The sequence below is a fragment of the Tachyglossus aculeatus genome, chromosome 21 (genome assembly GCF_015852505.1).
Source record: "Tachyglossus aculeatus isolate mTacAcu1 chromosome 21, mTacAcu1.pri, whole genome shotgun sequence".
Classification (NCBI taxonomy): Eukaryota; Metazoa; Chordata; class Mammalia; order Monotremata; family Tachyglossidae; genus Tachyglossus; species Tachyglossus aculeatus.
In genome coordinates, this window is record NC_052086.1 from 39,801,806 (window position 1) to 39,817,524 (window position 15,719).

Here is a 15,719-nt window from a genome sequence, read left to right on the forward strand (position 1 = left end):
GATTTAAGAAAAGTTGAACGGGATTCGGGGAAATCCCAAATGGATGGAAGCTGAGATTGCCATCCGAGAGGGTGGCAGAAATAGGTATTGGGTTGGGGGAGGGAGAGAACCAGCAGCCCAGTTGTCACGGTGATGAGGTCCTGGCAAGTATCAAAATCCTCCATTAGCCATTCCTGGCTACTGGAATGCTTCATGAGAGGCAGTGTGGCCTAGTGGCTAGCAGTCCAGGCCTGAAAGTTGGAAGGACCTGACTTGAAACCTGACCACATGTTTTGTTTTGTCATCTGTCTCCCCCTTCGAGACTGTGAGCCCGTTGGTGGGTAGGGACTGTCTCTATATGTTGCCAACTTGTACTTCCCAAGTGCTTAGTACAGTGCTCTGCACGCAGTAAGCGCTCAATAAATACGATTGAAAGAATGACCTGGGTTCTAATCCTGACTCTGCCACTTGTCTGCTGGGTGACTTAGGGCAAGCTGCTCAATTTCTCTGGGCCTCAGTTCCCTCATCTGTGAAATGGGGATTAAGACAGTGAGCCCTCTGTGGGACAGGGACCGTGTCCAACCTGATCCTCTAGACTGTAAGCCCATTGTGGACAGGGATCATCTCTATTTGCTGTATTGTACTTTCCAAGCGTTTAGTACAGTGCTCTGCACACAGTAAGCTCTTAATAAATACTATTAAATGAATGAATGAGTGAATTAGCTTGTATCTAACCCAGAGAAGCAGCGTGGCTCAGTGGAAAGAGCATGGGCTTTGGAGTAAGAGGTCATGGGTTCAAATCCTGGCTCTGTCAATTACCAGCTGTGTGACTTTGGGCAAGTCACTTCACTTCTCTGGGCCTCAGTTCCCTCATCTGTAAAATGGGGATGAAGACTGTGAGCCCCCCGTGGGACAACCTGATCACCTTGTAACCTCCCCAGCACTTAGAACAGTGCTTTGCACACAGTAAGCACTTGATAAATGCTATTATTATTATTATTACAGTGCTTGGCATATAGCAAGCGATTAACAAATACCACTATTATTATTATTATTATTATTATTATTATTATTATTATTATTATTATTATTATTACTGGATTGCTCCAAATCCTTCTCCTTCATTGGTCTAGGCCCCAAGACACCCAAACCAGAAACAGCCCCCACTGGGCTTTATACATAGTAAGCGCTTAACAAATGCTACTATCGTTATTATTATTACTATTATAATCATTATTATTATCTCACCTTGGAGCTGTGTGAGAGGCCCAGCCTGGGTGGACTTTCAATCAATCAACAGTATTTACTTATTTGTTCATTTATTCATTCAATCACATTTATTGAACACTTATTGTATGCAAAGCTCAGGAATAAACATTTTTTTTTAATCTTGGTATTTGGTAAGCACTTACTATGTGCCAGACACTGTACTAAGCACTGGGGCAGAGACAAATTTATCAGGTTGGATACAGTCCTTGCCCCCCATGACTGCCACTCTGTTCCATAAGACTGTGAGCCCCATTTGGGACAGGGACTGTGTCCAACCTGACTTGCTAGTATCCCTGCTAGACTGTAAGCTCCTTGTGGGTAGGGAATGTGTCTCCTCTTTTTTTCTATTGTGCTCTCTCAAGTGCTTAGTACGGTGCTTTGCACACTCTAAATACCCAGGAAATACAATTAATTGATTGACTGACTGAACTCCTTGTCTTCTCTCCCAAACCCTGCCCTCTCCATGACTTTCCCGTCACTGTTGACAGCACTACCATCCTTCCCGTCGCACAAGCCCACAACCTTGGTGTCATCCTCGACTCCGCTCTCTCCTTCACCCCTCACATCCAAGCCGTCACCAAAACCTGCCGGTCTCAGCTCCGCAACATTGCCAAGATCCGCCCTTTCCTCTCCATCCAAACCGCTACCCTGCTTGCTCATGCTCTCATCCTATCCCGACTGGATTACTGCACCGGCCTCCTCTCTGATCTCCCATCCTCTTGTCTCTCCCCACTTCAGTCTATACTTCACTCTGCTGCCTGGATTATCTTTGTACAGAAACACTCTGGGCATTTCACTCCCCTCCTCAAAAATCTCCAGTGGCTGCCTGTCAACCTACGAATCAAGCAAAAACTCCTCAATCTCGGCTTCAAGGCTGTCCATCCCCTCACCCCCCCACCCACCTCACCTCCCTTCTGTCCTTCTCCAGCCCAGCCCGCACCCTCCGCTCCTCTGCCGCCGCTCACCTCCTCCCTGGGCCTCATCCCGCCGTCGACCCCCAGCCCATGTCCTTCTCCTGGCCCGGAATGCCCTCCCTCCACACATCTGCCAAGCTAGCTCCCTTCCTCCCTTCAAAACCCTACTGAGAGCTCACCTCCTCCAAGAGGCCTTCCCATACTGAGCCCCCCCCCTTCCTCTCCTCCTCCCTATCCCCCCGCCCTACCTCCTTCCAATCTTCACAACACTTGTATATATTTGTACAGATTTATTACTCTATTTATTTTACTTGTCCATATTTACTATTCTATTTATTTTACTTGTCCATATTTACTATTCTATTTATTTTGTTAATGATGTGCACATAGCTTTAATTCTATTTGTTCTGACGATTTTGACACCTGTCTACATGTTTTGTTTTGTCGTCTGTCTTCCCCTTCAAGACTGTGAGCCCATTGTTGGGTAGGGACTGCATATGGTGCCGACTTGTAATTCCCAAGCGCTTAGTACAGTGCTCTGCACATGGTAAGCACTCAATAAATACGATTGAATGAATGAATGAATCTGCCAACTCTTTCTTTTTCTTAATGACATTTGTTAAGCACTTACTATGGAGAAGCAACATGGCTCAGTGGAAAGAGCACGGGCTTTGGAGTCAGAGGGCATGGGTTCAAATCCCGGCTCTGCCACTTGTTAGCTGTGTGACTTTGGGCAAGTCACTTCACTTCTCTGGGCCTCAGTTCCCTCATCTGTAAAATGGGGATGAAGACTGTGAGTCCCACGTGGGACAACCTGATTACCTTGTATCTACCCCGGCGCTTAGAACAGTGCCTTGCACATAGTAAGCACTTAACAAATACCAACATTATTATTATTATTATTACTATGTGTCAAAAGTGGTTCTGATCACTGGGGCAATAATAGTTGTGCTCTGCACACAGTAAGCACTCAACAAATACAATTGAATGAATGAATGAATCTGCCAACTCTTTCTTTTTTTAATGGCATTTGTTAAGCGCTTACTATTTGTCAAAAATGGTTCTGATCACTGGGGCAATAGTAGTTGTTCTCTGCACACAGTAAGGACTCAATAAATACAATTGAATGAATGACATAGTTGTGGTATTTGTTAAGCGCTTGCTACATGTCTGACACTGTACTAAGCACAGGGGTGGATACAAGTAAATTGGGTTGGACATAGTCCCTGTCCCACGTGGGGCTCACGGTCTTCATCCCCCAGGTTTACAGATGAGGTAACTGAGGCGCGGAGAAGTGAAGTGACTTGTCCAAGGCCACACATTAGATAAGAGCTGGGATTAGAACCCATGACCTTCTGACTCTCAGGCCTGTTCTCTATCCACCACACCAAGGGTGAAGTAAATTAGGTCTTACAGAGTCCCTGTCCCGCATGGGGCTTAAATTCTAAGTAAGAGGGAGAACAGGTCTTTTAGACTGTGAGCCCGTTGTTGGGTAGGGACCGTCCCTAGATGTTGCCAACTTGTACTTCCCAAGCGCTTAGTACAGTGCTCTGCACACAGTAAGCGCTCAATAAATACGATTGAATGAATGAATGAACAGGTATCCCCATTTTACATTTGAGGAATCCGAAGCACAAAGCAGTTAAGTGACTTGCCCAAGGTCACACAGCAAGCAATTGGCAGAGCCGAGTTTAGAACTCAAGTCCTTCTGACTCCCAGAGACTCCCTCGGAGTCTCTGCAATTTATTTATTTATACTAAAGTCTTTCTACCCCTCTAATAATAATAATAACAGTAATGGTTATTGGAGAAGCAGCGTGGCTCAGTGGAAAGAGACCGGGCTTTGGAGTCAGACGTCATGGGTTCAAATCCCAGTTCTGCCAACTGTCAGCTGTGTGACTTTGGGCAAGTCACTTCACTTCTCTGGGCCTCAGTTACCTCATCTGTAAAATGAGGATGAAGACTGTGAGCCCCACGTGGGACAACCTGATCACCTTGTAGCCTCCCCAGTGCTTAGAACAGTTCTTTGCACATAGTAAGCACTTAATAAATGCCACCATTATTATTATTATTATTAATAATGGTATTTGTTAAGTGCTTACTATGTGCCAAGCACTGTTCTAAGCACTGGGATAAATAAAAGGTAATCAGGTTGTCCCACGTGGGGCTCACAGTCTTAATCCCCATTTTACAGATGAGGGAACTGAGGCACAGAGGTTAGGTGACGGAGACTCCCAGGTACAGGTACAAAGTAATCAGGTTGGAAACAGTCCATGTCCCACATGAGGCTCAGAGTCTTAACCCCCATTTTACAGATGAGGAAACTGAGGCCCAGAGATCACACACAGATAAGGGGTGGAACCGGGATTAGAACCCAGGTTCTTCTGGCTCTCAGGCGCATGCTCTATCCACTAAACCATGTTGCTTCTTTGAGCACTGCTTATTCAGTACTCTATGCAGGGAAAGCGCTCAATAAATTTCCGTTTTAATGTCATCATAATCATCAATCGTATTTATTGAGCGCTTACTGTGTGCAGAGCACTGTACTAAGCGCTTGGGAAGTACAAATTGGCAACATATAGAGACAATCCCTACCCAACAGTGGGCTCACCGTCTAAAAGGGGGAAATAATGTACTCTCCCAAGCCCATACTACAGTGCTCTGCATACAGGAGGCCCTTAGTAGATACAACCAATTGACCAGCTAGTCATGGATTTTTTTTTTGTGGTGTTTGTTAAACTCTTACTATATGCCAGGTACTATACTAAGCACTGGGGTAGATACAGTGCTTTGCACACAGTAAGAGCACAATAACTAAAATTGAATAAATGAATACAAGGTATTCAAGTTGTACACAGACCCTGTCTCACTTGGCGTTCACAGTCTTAATCCCCATTCTGCAGACGCGGTAACTGAGGCACAGAGACGTGAAGTGACTTGCCCAGGATCACACAGCAGACAACTGGCGGAGCTGGAATTAGAAGCCGAGACCTTCTGACGACGCCCAGGCCCGTGCTCTATCCACTAGATCACCCTGCTTCTCTGCTTTATGCATCCCAACCGATAGTCTTTCGTGGGCTAAACAACCCACGAGAAGCAGCGTGGCTCAGTGGAAAGAGCACGGGCTTTGGAGTCAGTGGTCATGGGTTCAATCAATCAATCAATCAATCGTATTTATTGAGCGCTTACTATGTGCAGAGCACTGTACTAAGCGCTTGGGAAGTACAAATTGGCAACACATAGAGACAGTCCCTACCCAACAGTGGGCTCACAGTCTAAAAGGGGGAGACAGAGAACAGAACCAAACAGACCAACAAAATAAAATAAATAGGATAGAAATGTACAAGTAAAATAAATAAATAAATAAATAAATAAATAGAGTAATAAATATGTACAACCATATATACATATATACAGGTGCTGTGGGGAAGGGAAGGAGGTAAGATGGGGGGATGGAGAGGGGGACGAAGGGGAGAGGAAGGAAGGGGCTCAGTCTGGGAAGGCCTCTGTCCGGGTTTGAATCCCGGCTCTGCCACATGTCTGCTGTGTGACACTGGGCAAGTCACTTAACTTCTCTGAGCCTCAGTTACCTCATCTGTAAAATGGAAATTAAGACTGTGAGCCCCTCGTGGGACAACCTGATCACCTTGTATCCCCCGAGCGCTTAGAACAGTGCTTTGTACATAGTAAGCGCTTAACAAATGCCATCATTAATTAATTAATGAATAACTCATCTCTCCCTCTTTGGTCTGTTTCCACCTTTTAAGTGTTTGTCATTCATTCATTCAATCGTATTTATTGAGCGCTTACTGTGTGCAGAGCACTGTACTGAGTACTTCGGAAGTACAAATTGGCAGCTTATAGAGACGGTCCCTACCCAACAGCGGGCTCACAGTCTAAGTCGGTTGTCTCTGCCTTCCCGGAGTGCAACTTAAGGAAGGCGTATTTTATTTGGCGCTTGAGTCTGTCCTCATAAACACATCCCGCCCGCTCCCTACCTGAAATCTCTGCTGATGGTCGCCTCCCCCTCCCTGGGAAGTGTTTGGGCCTCTCCAGACGTCCGCCCCACACATGCTACCCTCGGCCTATAAACTCCACTTCCCTGAAGTGGTCTTTTATGTCATTTGTTAAGTGCTTATTGTATCAAGCACTGTTCTAAGTGCAGGGACGGATACGAGTTAATCAGGTTGGGCACAGTCCCTGTCCCACACGGGGCTCACAGTCTAAACAGGAGGGAGTAGGATTTAATTCCCATTTTACAGGTGCAGAAACTGAGACACAGAGAAGTTAAGTGACCTGCCCAAGTTCACGCAGCAAGCAGTTGGCAGAGCTGGGATTAGAACCCACCAGGTTCTCTTCCTCCGAGGCCCATGCTGTGTTCCCACAAGGTCACAGTATTTCTGAATATATTCTTATTTATATATATTTCTGTATATATGTTTGTACATATTTATCACTCTATTTATTTATTTATTTTACTTGTCCATATCTATTCTATTTATTTTATTTTGTTGGTAGGTTCGGTTTTGTTCTCTGTCTCCTCCTTTTAGACTGTGAGCCCACTGTTGGGTAGGGACTGTCTCTATATGTTGCCACCTTGTACTTCCCAAGCGCTTAGTCCAGTGCTCTGCACACAGTAAGCGCTCAATAAATACGACTGATTGATTGATTCACCTGACAGAGCCTGTTCTGGGATGGGTTACCCATCTAGTCGCCCATCCGCCTCCACGTCCAACAGAAACTCCTCACATTTGGCTTTAAAGCCAAAGCACATTTGGCGACTCTCCAACTCAACCCCCAAACCTAACGCCAACCTACTCACTGTCCTCCATCTCGTCTGACTCGCTCGCCCACGTCCTGCCTCTGGCCTGGCATGCCCTCCCTCTTCATAATCCACAGACGATTACTCTCCTCCGCTTTAAAGATGATGGTGGCATTTATTAAGCACTTACTATGTGCCAAGCACTGTTCTAAACACTGGGGAGGTGATCAGGTTGTCCCACGGGGGACTCACAGTCTCCATCTCCATTTTACAGATGAGGGAACTGCAGTACAGAGAAGTTAAGTGACTTGCCCAAAGTCACACAGCAGACAAGTGGCTGAGTTGGGTTTAGAACCAAGACTTCTGACTCCCAATAATAATAATAAGGATGCATTTGTTAAGCGCTTACAATGTGCAAAGCACTGTTCTAAGCGCTGAATATTTGTTAAGCGCTTACTATGTGCAAAGCACTGTTCTAAGCGCTGGGGAGGTTACAAGGTGATCAGGTTGTCCCACAGGGAACTCACAGTCTCCATCCCTATTTTACAGATGAGGGAACTGCGGTAGAGAGAAGTTAAGTGACAGTTGGGATTAGAACCAAGACTTCTGACTCCCAATAATAATAATAATAATAATAACGATGGCATTTGTTAAGCGCTTACAATGTGCAAAGCGCTGTTCTAAGCGCTGAATATTTGTTAAGCGCTTACTATGTGCAAAGCACTGTTCTAAGCGCTGGGGAGGTTACAAGGTGATCAGGTTGTCCCACGGGGGACTCACAGTCTCCATCCCCATTTTACAGATGAGGGAACTGTGGTAGAGAGAAGTTAAGTGACAGTTGGGATTAGAACCAAGACTTCTGACTCATAATAATAATAATAATAGTAACGATGGCATTTGTTAAGTGCTTACAATGTGCAAAGCACTGTTCGAAGCGCTGAATATTTGTTAAGCGCTTACTATGTGCAAAGCACTGTTCTAAGCGCTGGGGAGGTTACAAGGTGATCAGGTTGTCCCACAGGGAACTCACAGTCTCCATCCCCATTTTACAGATGAGGGAACTGCGGTACAGAGAAGTTAAGTGACAGTTGGGATTAGAACCAAGACTTCTGACTCCCAATAATAATAATAATAATAATAACGATGGCATTTGTTAAGCGCTTACAATGTGCAAAGCACTGTTCTAAGCGCTGAATATTTGTTAAGTGCTTACTATGTGCAAAGCACTGTTGTAAGCGCTGGGGAGGTTACAAGGTGATCAGGTTGTCCCCCGGGGGGCTCACAGTTTCAATACCCATTTTACAGATGAGGTAAATGAGGCACAGAGAAGTTAAGTGACTTGCCCAAAGTCACACAGCTGACATTTGGCGGAGCCGGGATTTGAACCCATGACCGCTAACTCCAAAGCCCAGGCTCTTTCCACTGAGCCATGCTGCTTCTCATATCCATATCTCATTTATTCATATTAATGTCTGTTTCCCCCTCCAGACTGCAAGCTTGTTATGGGCAGGGAATATGTCTGCCAACTCTCCCAAGCGCTTAGTACGGTGCTCTGCATGCAGTATGCACTCAATAAATGCAATTGATTGATGGATTGTGAGTTAGAGATCGGGACAGATGGCTCTTTGGGGATCAAGGCTAATATTAATAATAATAATAATAATGATGATGATGATGATGATGGTATTTGTTAAGCAGAACAGTGTTTTGCACATAGTAAGCACTTAATAAATGCCATTAATATTATTATTATTATACAAGCGCTGTACTAAGCGCTGGGGTAGATGTAAGGCAATCTGGTTCCTTTCCTAGAGAAGCAGCGTGGCTCAGTGGAAGGAGCCCTGGCTTTGGAGTCAGAGGTCGTGGGTTCAAATCCACGCTCGGCCACTTGTCAGCTGGGTGACTTTGGGCAAGTCATTTCACTTCTCTGGGCCTCAGTTCCCTCATCTGGAAAATGGGGATTGAGACTGTGAGCCCCCCGTGGGACAACCTGATCACCTTGTGACCTCCCCAGCACTTGGAACAGTGCTTTGCACATAGTAAATGCTGATAAATGCCATTATTATTATTATATTTATTACCCTATTTATTTATATATTTTACTTGTACATATCTATTCTATTTATTTTATTTTGTTAATATGTTTGGTTTTATTCTGTCTCCCCCTTCTAGACTGTGAGCCCACTGTTGGGTAGGGACTGTCTCTAGATGTTGCCAACTTGTACTTCCCAAGCGCTTAGTACAGTGCTCTGCACACAGTAAGCGCTCAATAAATACGATTGATTGATTGACTGGTTGGATGCAGTCCCTGTCCCACATGGGGCACACAGCCTTAATAATAATAATAATTATGATGGCATTTATTAAGCACTTACTATGTGCAGAGCACTGTTCTAAGCGCTGGGGGGGGATACAAGGTGATGAAGTTGTCCCACATTGGGGCTCACAGTCTTAACCCCCATTTTCCAGATGAGGTAACTGAGGCTCAGAGAAGTTAAGTGACTTGCCCAAGTTCACACAGCAGACATGTGGTGGAGCCAGGATTCGAACCCATGACCTCTAACTCCAAAGCCCGTGCTCTTTCCACTGAGCCACGCTGCTTCTTAATCACCATCATCATCATCAATTGTATTCATTGAGTGCTTACTATGTGCAGAGCACTGTACTAAGCGCTTGAGAAGTACAAATTGGCAACATATAGAGACAGTCCCTACCCAACAGTGGGCTCACAGTCTAAAAGGGGGAGACAGAGAACAAAACCAACCATACTAACAAAATAAAATAAATAGAATAGATATGTACAAGTAAAATAAATAAATAAATAAATAAATAAATAGAGTAATAAATATGTACAAACATATATCCATATATACAGGTGCTGTGGGGAAGGGAAGGAGGTAAGATGGGGGGGATGGAGAGGGGGACGAGGGGGAGAGGAAGGAAGGGGCTCAGTCTGGGAAGGCCTCCTTTTAACAGATGAGGGAACTGAGGCAAAGAGAAGTGACTGGCCCAAGGTCACCCAGCAGATAGGTTGCAGAGCTGGGTTGAGAGCCCAGATCCTTCCGACTCCCAAGGTTGGGCTCTATCCAGGTGGGCCACCCTACTTCTCTAGAATTGCACATGGATTCTGGCGGACAGGAGCGGTCAGGACTCAGAGGTTGGTAAAAGGGGACACACGTTGACGTTGGTCACGGGTGATTTCTGGTACTTCAGCCAAGTTCTCCAGGCTGAAGGAATGGTGTCAGTAATAATAATAATTGCGGTATTTCACTCGATCGTATTTATAATAATGATGGCATTTATAATGATGGCATTTGTTAAGCGCTTACTATGTGCAAAGCACTGTTCTAAGTGCTGGGGGGGGGGGATACAATGTGATCATGTTGTCCCACGTGGGGCTCACAGTCTTAATCCCCATTTTTACAGATTTATTGAGCGCTTACTGTTTGCAGAGCCCCATACTCAGCGCTTGGGAAGGACAAGTCGGCAATAGACAGAGACGGTCCCTACCCAACAATGGGCTCACAGTCTAGAAGATTTGTTAAGCGCTTACTAGACGCCAGGCACTGTTCTAAGTGCTAAGGTGTACACAGGCAAATCGGGTTGGACCCAGCCCTAGTCCCACACAGTCTTCATCCCCATTTTACAGATGAGGGACCTGAGGCCTAGAGAAGTGAAGTGACTTGCCCAAGGTCACACAGCAGACAACCGACGGAGCGGGGATTAGAACCCTATTACTCTATTTATTTTATTTGTACGTATTTATTCTATTTATTTTATTTTGTTAATATGCTTTGGTCTCTGTCTCCCTCTTCTAGACTGTGAGCCCACTGTTGGGCAGGAACCGTCTCTCTATGTTGCCAACTTGTACTTCCCAAGCGCTTAGTACAGTGCTCTGCACACAGTAAGCGCTCAATAAATAGGATTGAATGAATGAAATGAATGAATGATGGCATTTGTTAAGCGCTTACTATGTGCCAAGCACCGTTCTAAGCACCGGGAAAGATGCAAGGTTACCGAGTTGCCCCACTTGGGGCTCAGAGTCTTAATCCCCCTTTTCCAGATGAGGTAACTGAGGCACAGAGACGTTAAGTGACTTGCCCAAGGTCACACAGCAGACAACCGGCGGAGCGGGGATTAGAACCCTATTACTCTATTTATTTATTTTATTTGTACATATTTATTCTATTTATTTTATTTTGTTAATATGCTTTGTTTTATTCTCTGTCTCCCCCTTCTAGACTGTGAGCCCACTGTTGGGCAGGGACCATCTCTATATGTTGCCAACTTGTACTTCCCAAGCGCTTAGTACAGTGCTCTGCACACAGTAAGCGCTCAATAAATACGATTGAATGAATGAAATGAATGAATGATGGCATTTGTTAAGCGCTTGCTATGTGCCAAGCACCGTTCTAAGCACTGGGAAAGATACAAGGTTATCGAGTTGCCCCACTTGGGGCTCAGAGTCTTAATCCCCCTTTTCCAGATGAGGTAACTGAGGCACAGAGACGTTAAGTGACTTGCCCAAAGTCACGCAGATGACAAGTGGTGGAGCCAGGATTAGAACCCACGACCACCGACTCCCAAGTCCGGGCTCTCGGCAGAGGAGGGAGCGAGGGAGGAAGGGGAGGCGAGAGGAAAGGAGGCCTAGAAATCCTCAGATTTGGCCCAATTTGAGGTAACGGGAATCTCCAACCTGTGGCTAACTAGCCAGGAGCCGGGGGGGAGTTGGAAAGGAGATGGGAATGAGGAGACCACCTTAACAACATGTATATATGTTTGTACATATTTATTACTCTATTTATTTTTATTTATTTTACTTGTACATATCTATTCTATTTATTTTATTTTGTTAGTATGTTTGGTTTTGTTCTCTGTCTCCCCCTTTTAGACTGTGAGCCCACTGTTGGGTAGGGACTGTCTCTAGATGTTGCCACCTTGTACTTCCCAAGCTCTTAGTACAGTGCTCCGCACACAGTAAGCGCTCAAAAAATACGATTAAATGAATGAACGAATCCTGACCACTGCAGCCCTCTGGGCGGGCAGTCCTAGTTTGAGGGAGAATACCTGTTTCGCTTGCGTTTTTTTGAGCTTTTCTTCTTCTTCTTCTTGACTGGCGAAGGGCTGTAGGAAGGAGACCTGGGAGAGAAAGAAGGGTGGAAAACATGAGATCACAAGCAAACCCAATCAATCAGTCGTATTTATAAAGCGCTTACGGTGTGCAGAGCACTGTATTAGACACCTGGGAGAGGACAATATAACAGTGTTGGTAGACATGGTTCCTGCCCACTACTACACCGGGCAATACTACACTGGGCAATACACTCCTACACTGGAGGCCTTCCCAGACTGAGCCCCTTCCTTCCTCTCCCCCTCGTCCCCCTCTCCATCCCCCCCATCTTACCTCCTTCCCTTCCCCACAGCACCTGTATATATGGATATACGTTTGTACATATTTATTACTCTATTTATTTATTTATTTATTTTATTTGTACATATCTATTCTATTTATTTTATTTTGTTAGTATGTTTGGTTTTGTTCTCTGTCTCCCCCTTTTAGACTGTGAGCCCACTGTTGGGTAGGGACTGTCTCTATATGCTGCCAATTTGTACTTCCCAAGCGCTTAGTACAGTGCTCTGCACATAGTAAGCGCTCAATAAATACGATTGATGAATCCGATTAGTTTGTATCTATTCCCAGCCCTCTGTAGTAAATCTGTACAAACATATATACAGGTGCTGCGGGGAGGGGAAGGAGGTAGGGCGGGGGGGATGGGGAGGAGGAGGGGAAAAAGGGGGCTCAGTCTGGGAAGGCCTCCTGGAGCCTTCGTAGTAAGCGCTTAACAAGTACCAGAATAGTAATTAATAATATGCCATGCTGCTTCTCTCTGGAAGGGGGCCTGGGTGTCGGACCCAGGGTGTCTAGACTGTGAGCCCACTGTTGGGTAGGGACCGTCTCTCTATGTTGCCAACTTGGACTTCCCAAGCGCTTAGTCCAGTGCTCTGCACACAGTAAGCGCTCAATAAATACAATTGAATGAATGAGTGTCGGGAGCTTGCGAAGAAGAGTTGAAAGCAACTGACGAACCTGTTTCACTAGCTGTTTAGGCTCCAGATTGGGATGAGTCTGGGGTTCCCAGACCCCTCTGTGTCGCCGTCATCCTCAGGCCATTGGGCTGCATTTAAGTCAAGTTTCTCTACTGTTTATTCTTTCATTCATTCGATCGTATTTATTGAGCACTTACTGTGTGCAGAGCACTGTACTGAGCGCTTACCAGAGTTCAATACAACAGACGCATTCCCTGCCCACAACAAGCTCACAGTCTAGCGCAGTTTCACCACCCCCCTCTTTTTTTTAATGGAATTTAAGACATTCATTCATTCATTCATTCAATCATATTTATTGAGCGCTTACTGTGTGCACAGCATGGTACTAAGCGCTTGAGAAACACAAGTTGGCAACATGTAGAGACGGTCCCTACCCAACAGTCATCAATCGTATTTATTGAGCGCTTACTGTGTGCAGAGCACTGTACTAAGCGCTTACTGGGGGCTCACAGTCTAGAAACAGCAGACAAGTGGAGGAGGCAGGATTAGAACACAGGTCCTCTGACTCCAAGGCCAGTTCTCTAATAATAATAATAATAATGATAGCATTTATTAAGCACGTACTATTTGCAAAGCACTGTTCTAAGTGCCAGGGAGGTTACAGGTTGATCAGGTTGTCCCACAGGGGGCTCACAGTCTTAATCCCCACTTTACAGGTGAGGTAACTGAGGCACAGAGAATCAATCAATCAGTCAATCAATCAATCGTATTTATTGAGCGCTTACTGTGTGCAGAGCACTGTACTAAGCGCTTGGGAAGTACAAGTTGGCAACATATAGAGACAGTCCCTACCCAACAGTGGGTTCACAGTCTAAAAGCCAATCAATCACATTTATTCAATCAATCAATCGCATTTATTGAGCGCTTACTGTGTGCAGAGCACTGTACTAAGCGCTTGGGAAGTACAAGTTGGCAACATATAGAGACAGTCCCTACCCAACAGTGGGCTCACAGTCTAAAAGGGGGAGACAGAGAACAAAACCAAACATACTAACAAAATAAAATAAATAGAATAGATATGTACAAGTAAAATAAATAAATAAATAAATAGAGTAATAAATATGTACAAACATATATACATATATACAAGTGCTGTGGGGAAGGGAAAGGCACACAGCTGGCAATTGGCAGAGCTAGGAATTGAACCCACGACCTCTGACCCCAAAGCCTGGGCTCTTTCCACTGAGCCCCGCTACTTCTCTAGCCACCAGGCCACACTGCCTCTCACCTCAGCTGCTCTCTCCAATTTGTTCACCGTCTCAAAGCTCTGGCCTCTGTCCCTTCCCGCATCCCTCTCTTCCTGACCCTTTTTTCCCCCTCTATGGTATTTGTCAAGCCCTTACTAAGTGGTAGACACTGTACTAAGCACTGGGATAGAGCCAACAAGTCAGGTTGGACACAGTCCAGGTTCCACATAATAATAATAATAATAATGATGGCATTTGTTAAGCACTTACTATGTGCAGAGCACTGTTCTAAGTGCTGGGGGGTTACAAGGTGATCAAGTTGTCCCACGTGGGGCTCACAGTCTTAATTCCCATTTTACAGATGAGGGAATGGAGGCTCAGAGAAGTTAAGTGACTTGCCCAAGGTCACACAGCAGACATGTGGCGGAGCCGGGATTCGAACCCATGACCTCTGACTCCAAAGCCCGTGCTCTTTCCACTGAGCCACACTCCTTCTCCACATGGGGCTCAGTCGTAATCCCCACTTTCACAGAGGTGGTAACCGAGGCGCGGAGAAGTGAAGCAACTTGCCCAAAGTCGTGCACAGTGGAGAAGTTGCGGAGTTGGGATTAGAACTCAGGTCCTTTGACTCCCAGGCTGGTTATCTATCCACAAGGGCACACAGCCCCATATCCTTCCCCTTCCCTTCCTCTCCAGCCCCCTCACCTCCTTCTCCTCTTCCGCGTGGATTTCTTTTTCTTCTTCTTGCCCCGGGAGGAAGGTGGTGGAGTGGAATATTCATTGGTGGAGGCACTGTTGGGACACAATATAATAATTATAGTAATAAGGATAATAATTACAGTAGTTATTCAGCGCTTACTGTACACCTAGTGCTCTAGTAAGCACTGGGGAGGATTCAAGATAGCGTGGCTCAGTGGCAAGAGCCCGGGCTTTGGAGTCAGAAGTCACGGGTTCAAATTCCGGCTCCGCCAATTGTCAGCTGTGTGACTTTGGGCATGTCACTTCACTTCTCTGGGCTTCAGGTTCCTCATCCGTAAAATGGGGATTAAGATTGTGAGCCCCTCGTGGGACAACCCGATCACCTTGTAACCTCCCCAGCACTTAGAACAGTGCTTTGCACATAGAGAGTGCTTAATAAATGCCATAAAAAAATCATCAGGTTAGTCACATTATCTGTCCCACATGGGGTTTACAGTCTTAGGAAGTGGGCCAACAGGCATTTACTCCCTATTGAACAGATGAGGAACCTGAGGCACAGAGAAGTGGAGTGAATCACCCAAGGTCACACAACAAACAGGTGACAGAACCGGAATTAGAATCCAGATCCTTTTTTTTTTTTGGTACCTGTTAAGTGTTTACTACATGCCAGGTCCTGTACTAAGCACTGGAGTAGAAACGAGCTAGTCAGGTTGGTCCCAGTCCATGTCCCACCAGGGGCTCCGAGTCTTAATCCCCATTTTGCAGATGAGACAACTGAGGCCCAGAGAAATGAAGTGACTCG

At 45.6% G+C, this 15,719-nt stretch overlaps 1 protein-coding gene across 1 annotated transcript in view; it reads right to left on the minus strand.

Annotated features, from left to right (window-relative positions):
- SRRM4 (serine/arginine repetitive matrix 4) overlaps positions 1–15,719 on the minus strand; it is a 218,255-nt gene that overhangs the window by 42,998 nt on the left and 159,538 nt on the right. The window contains exons 3-4 of the mRNA XM_038763306.1: positions 14,924–15,010; positions 11,991–12,062 (exon numbers count right to left, since the gene is read on the minus strand). Coding sequence (XP_038619234.1) covers positions 11,991–12,062; positions 14,924–15,010 — 159 coding nt within the window. The remainder of the gene's footprint in view (positions 1–11,990; positions 12,063–14,923; positions 15,011–15,719) is intronic.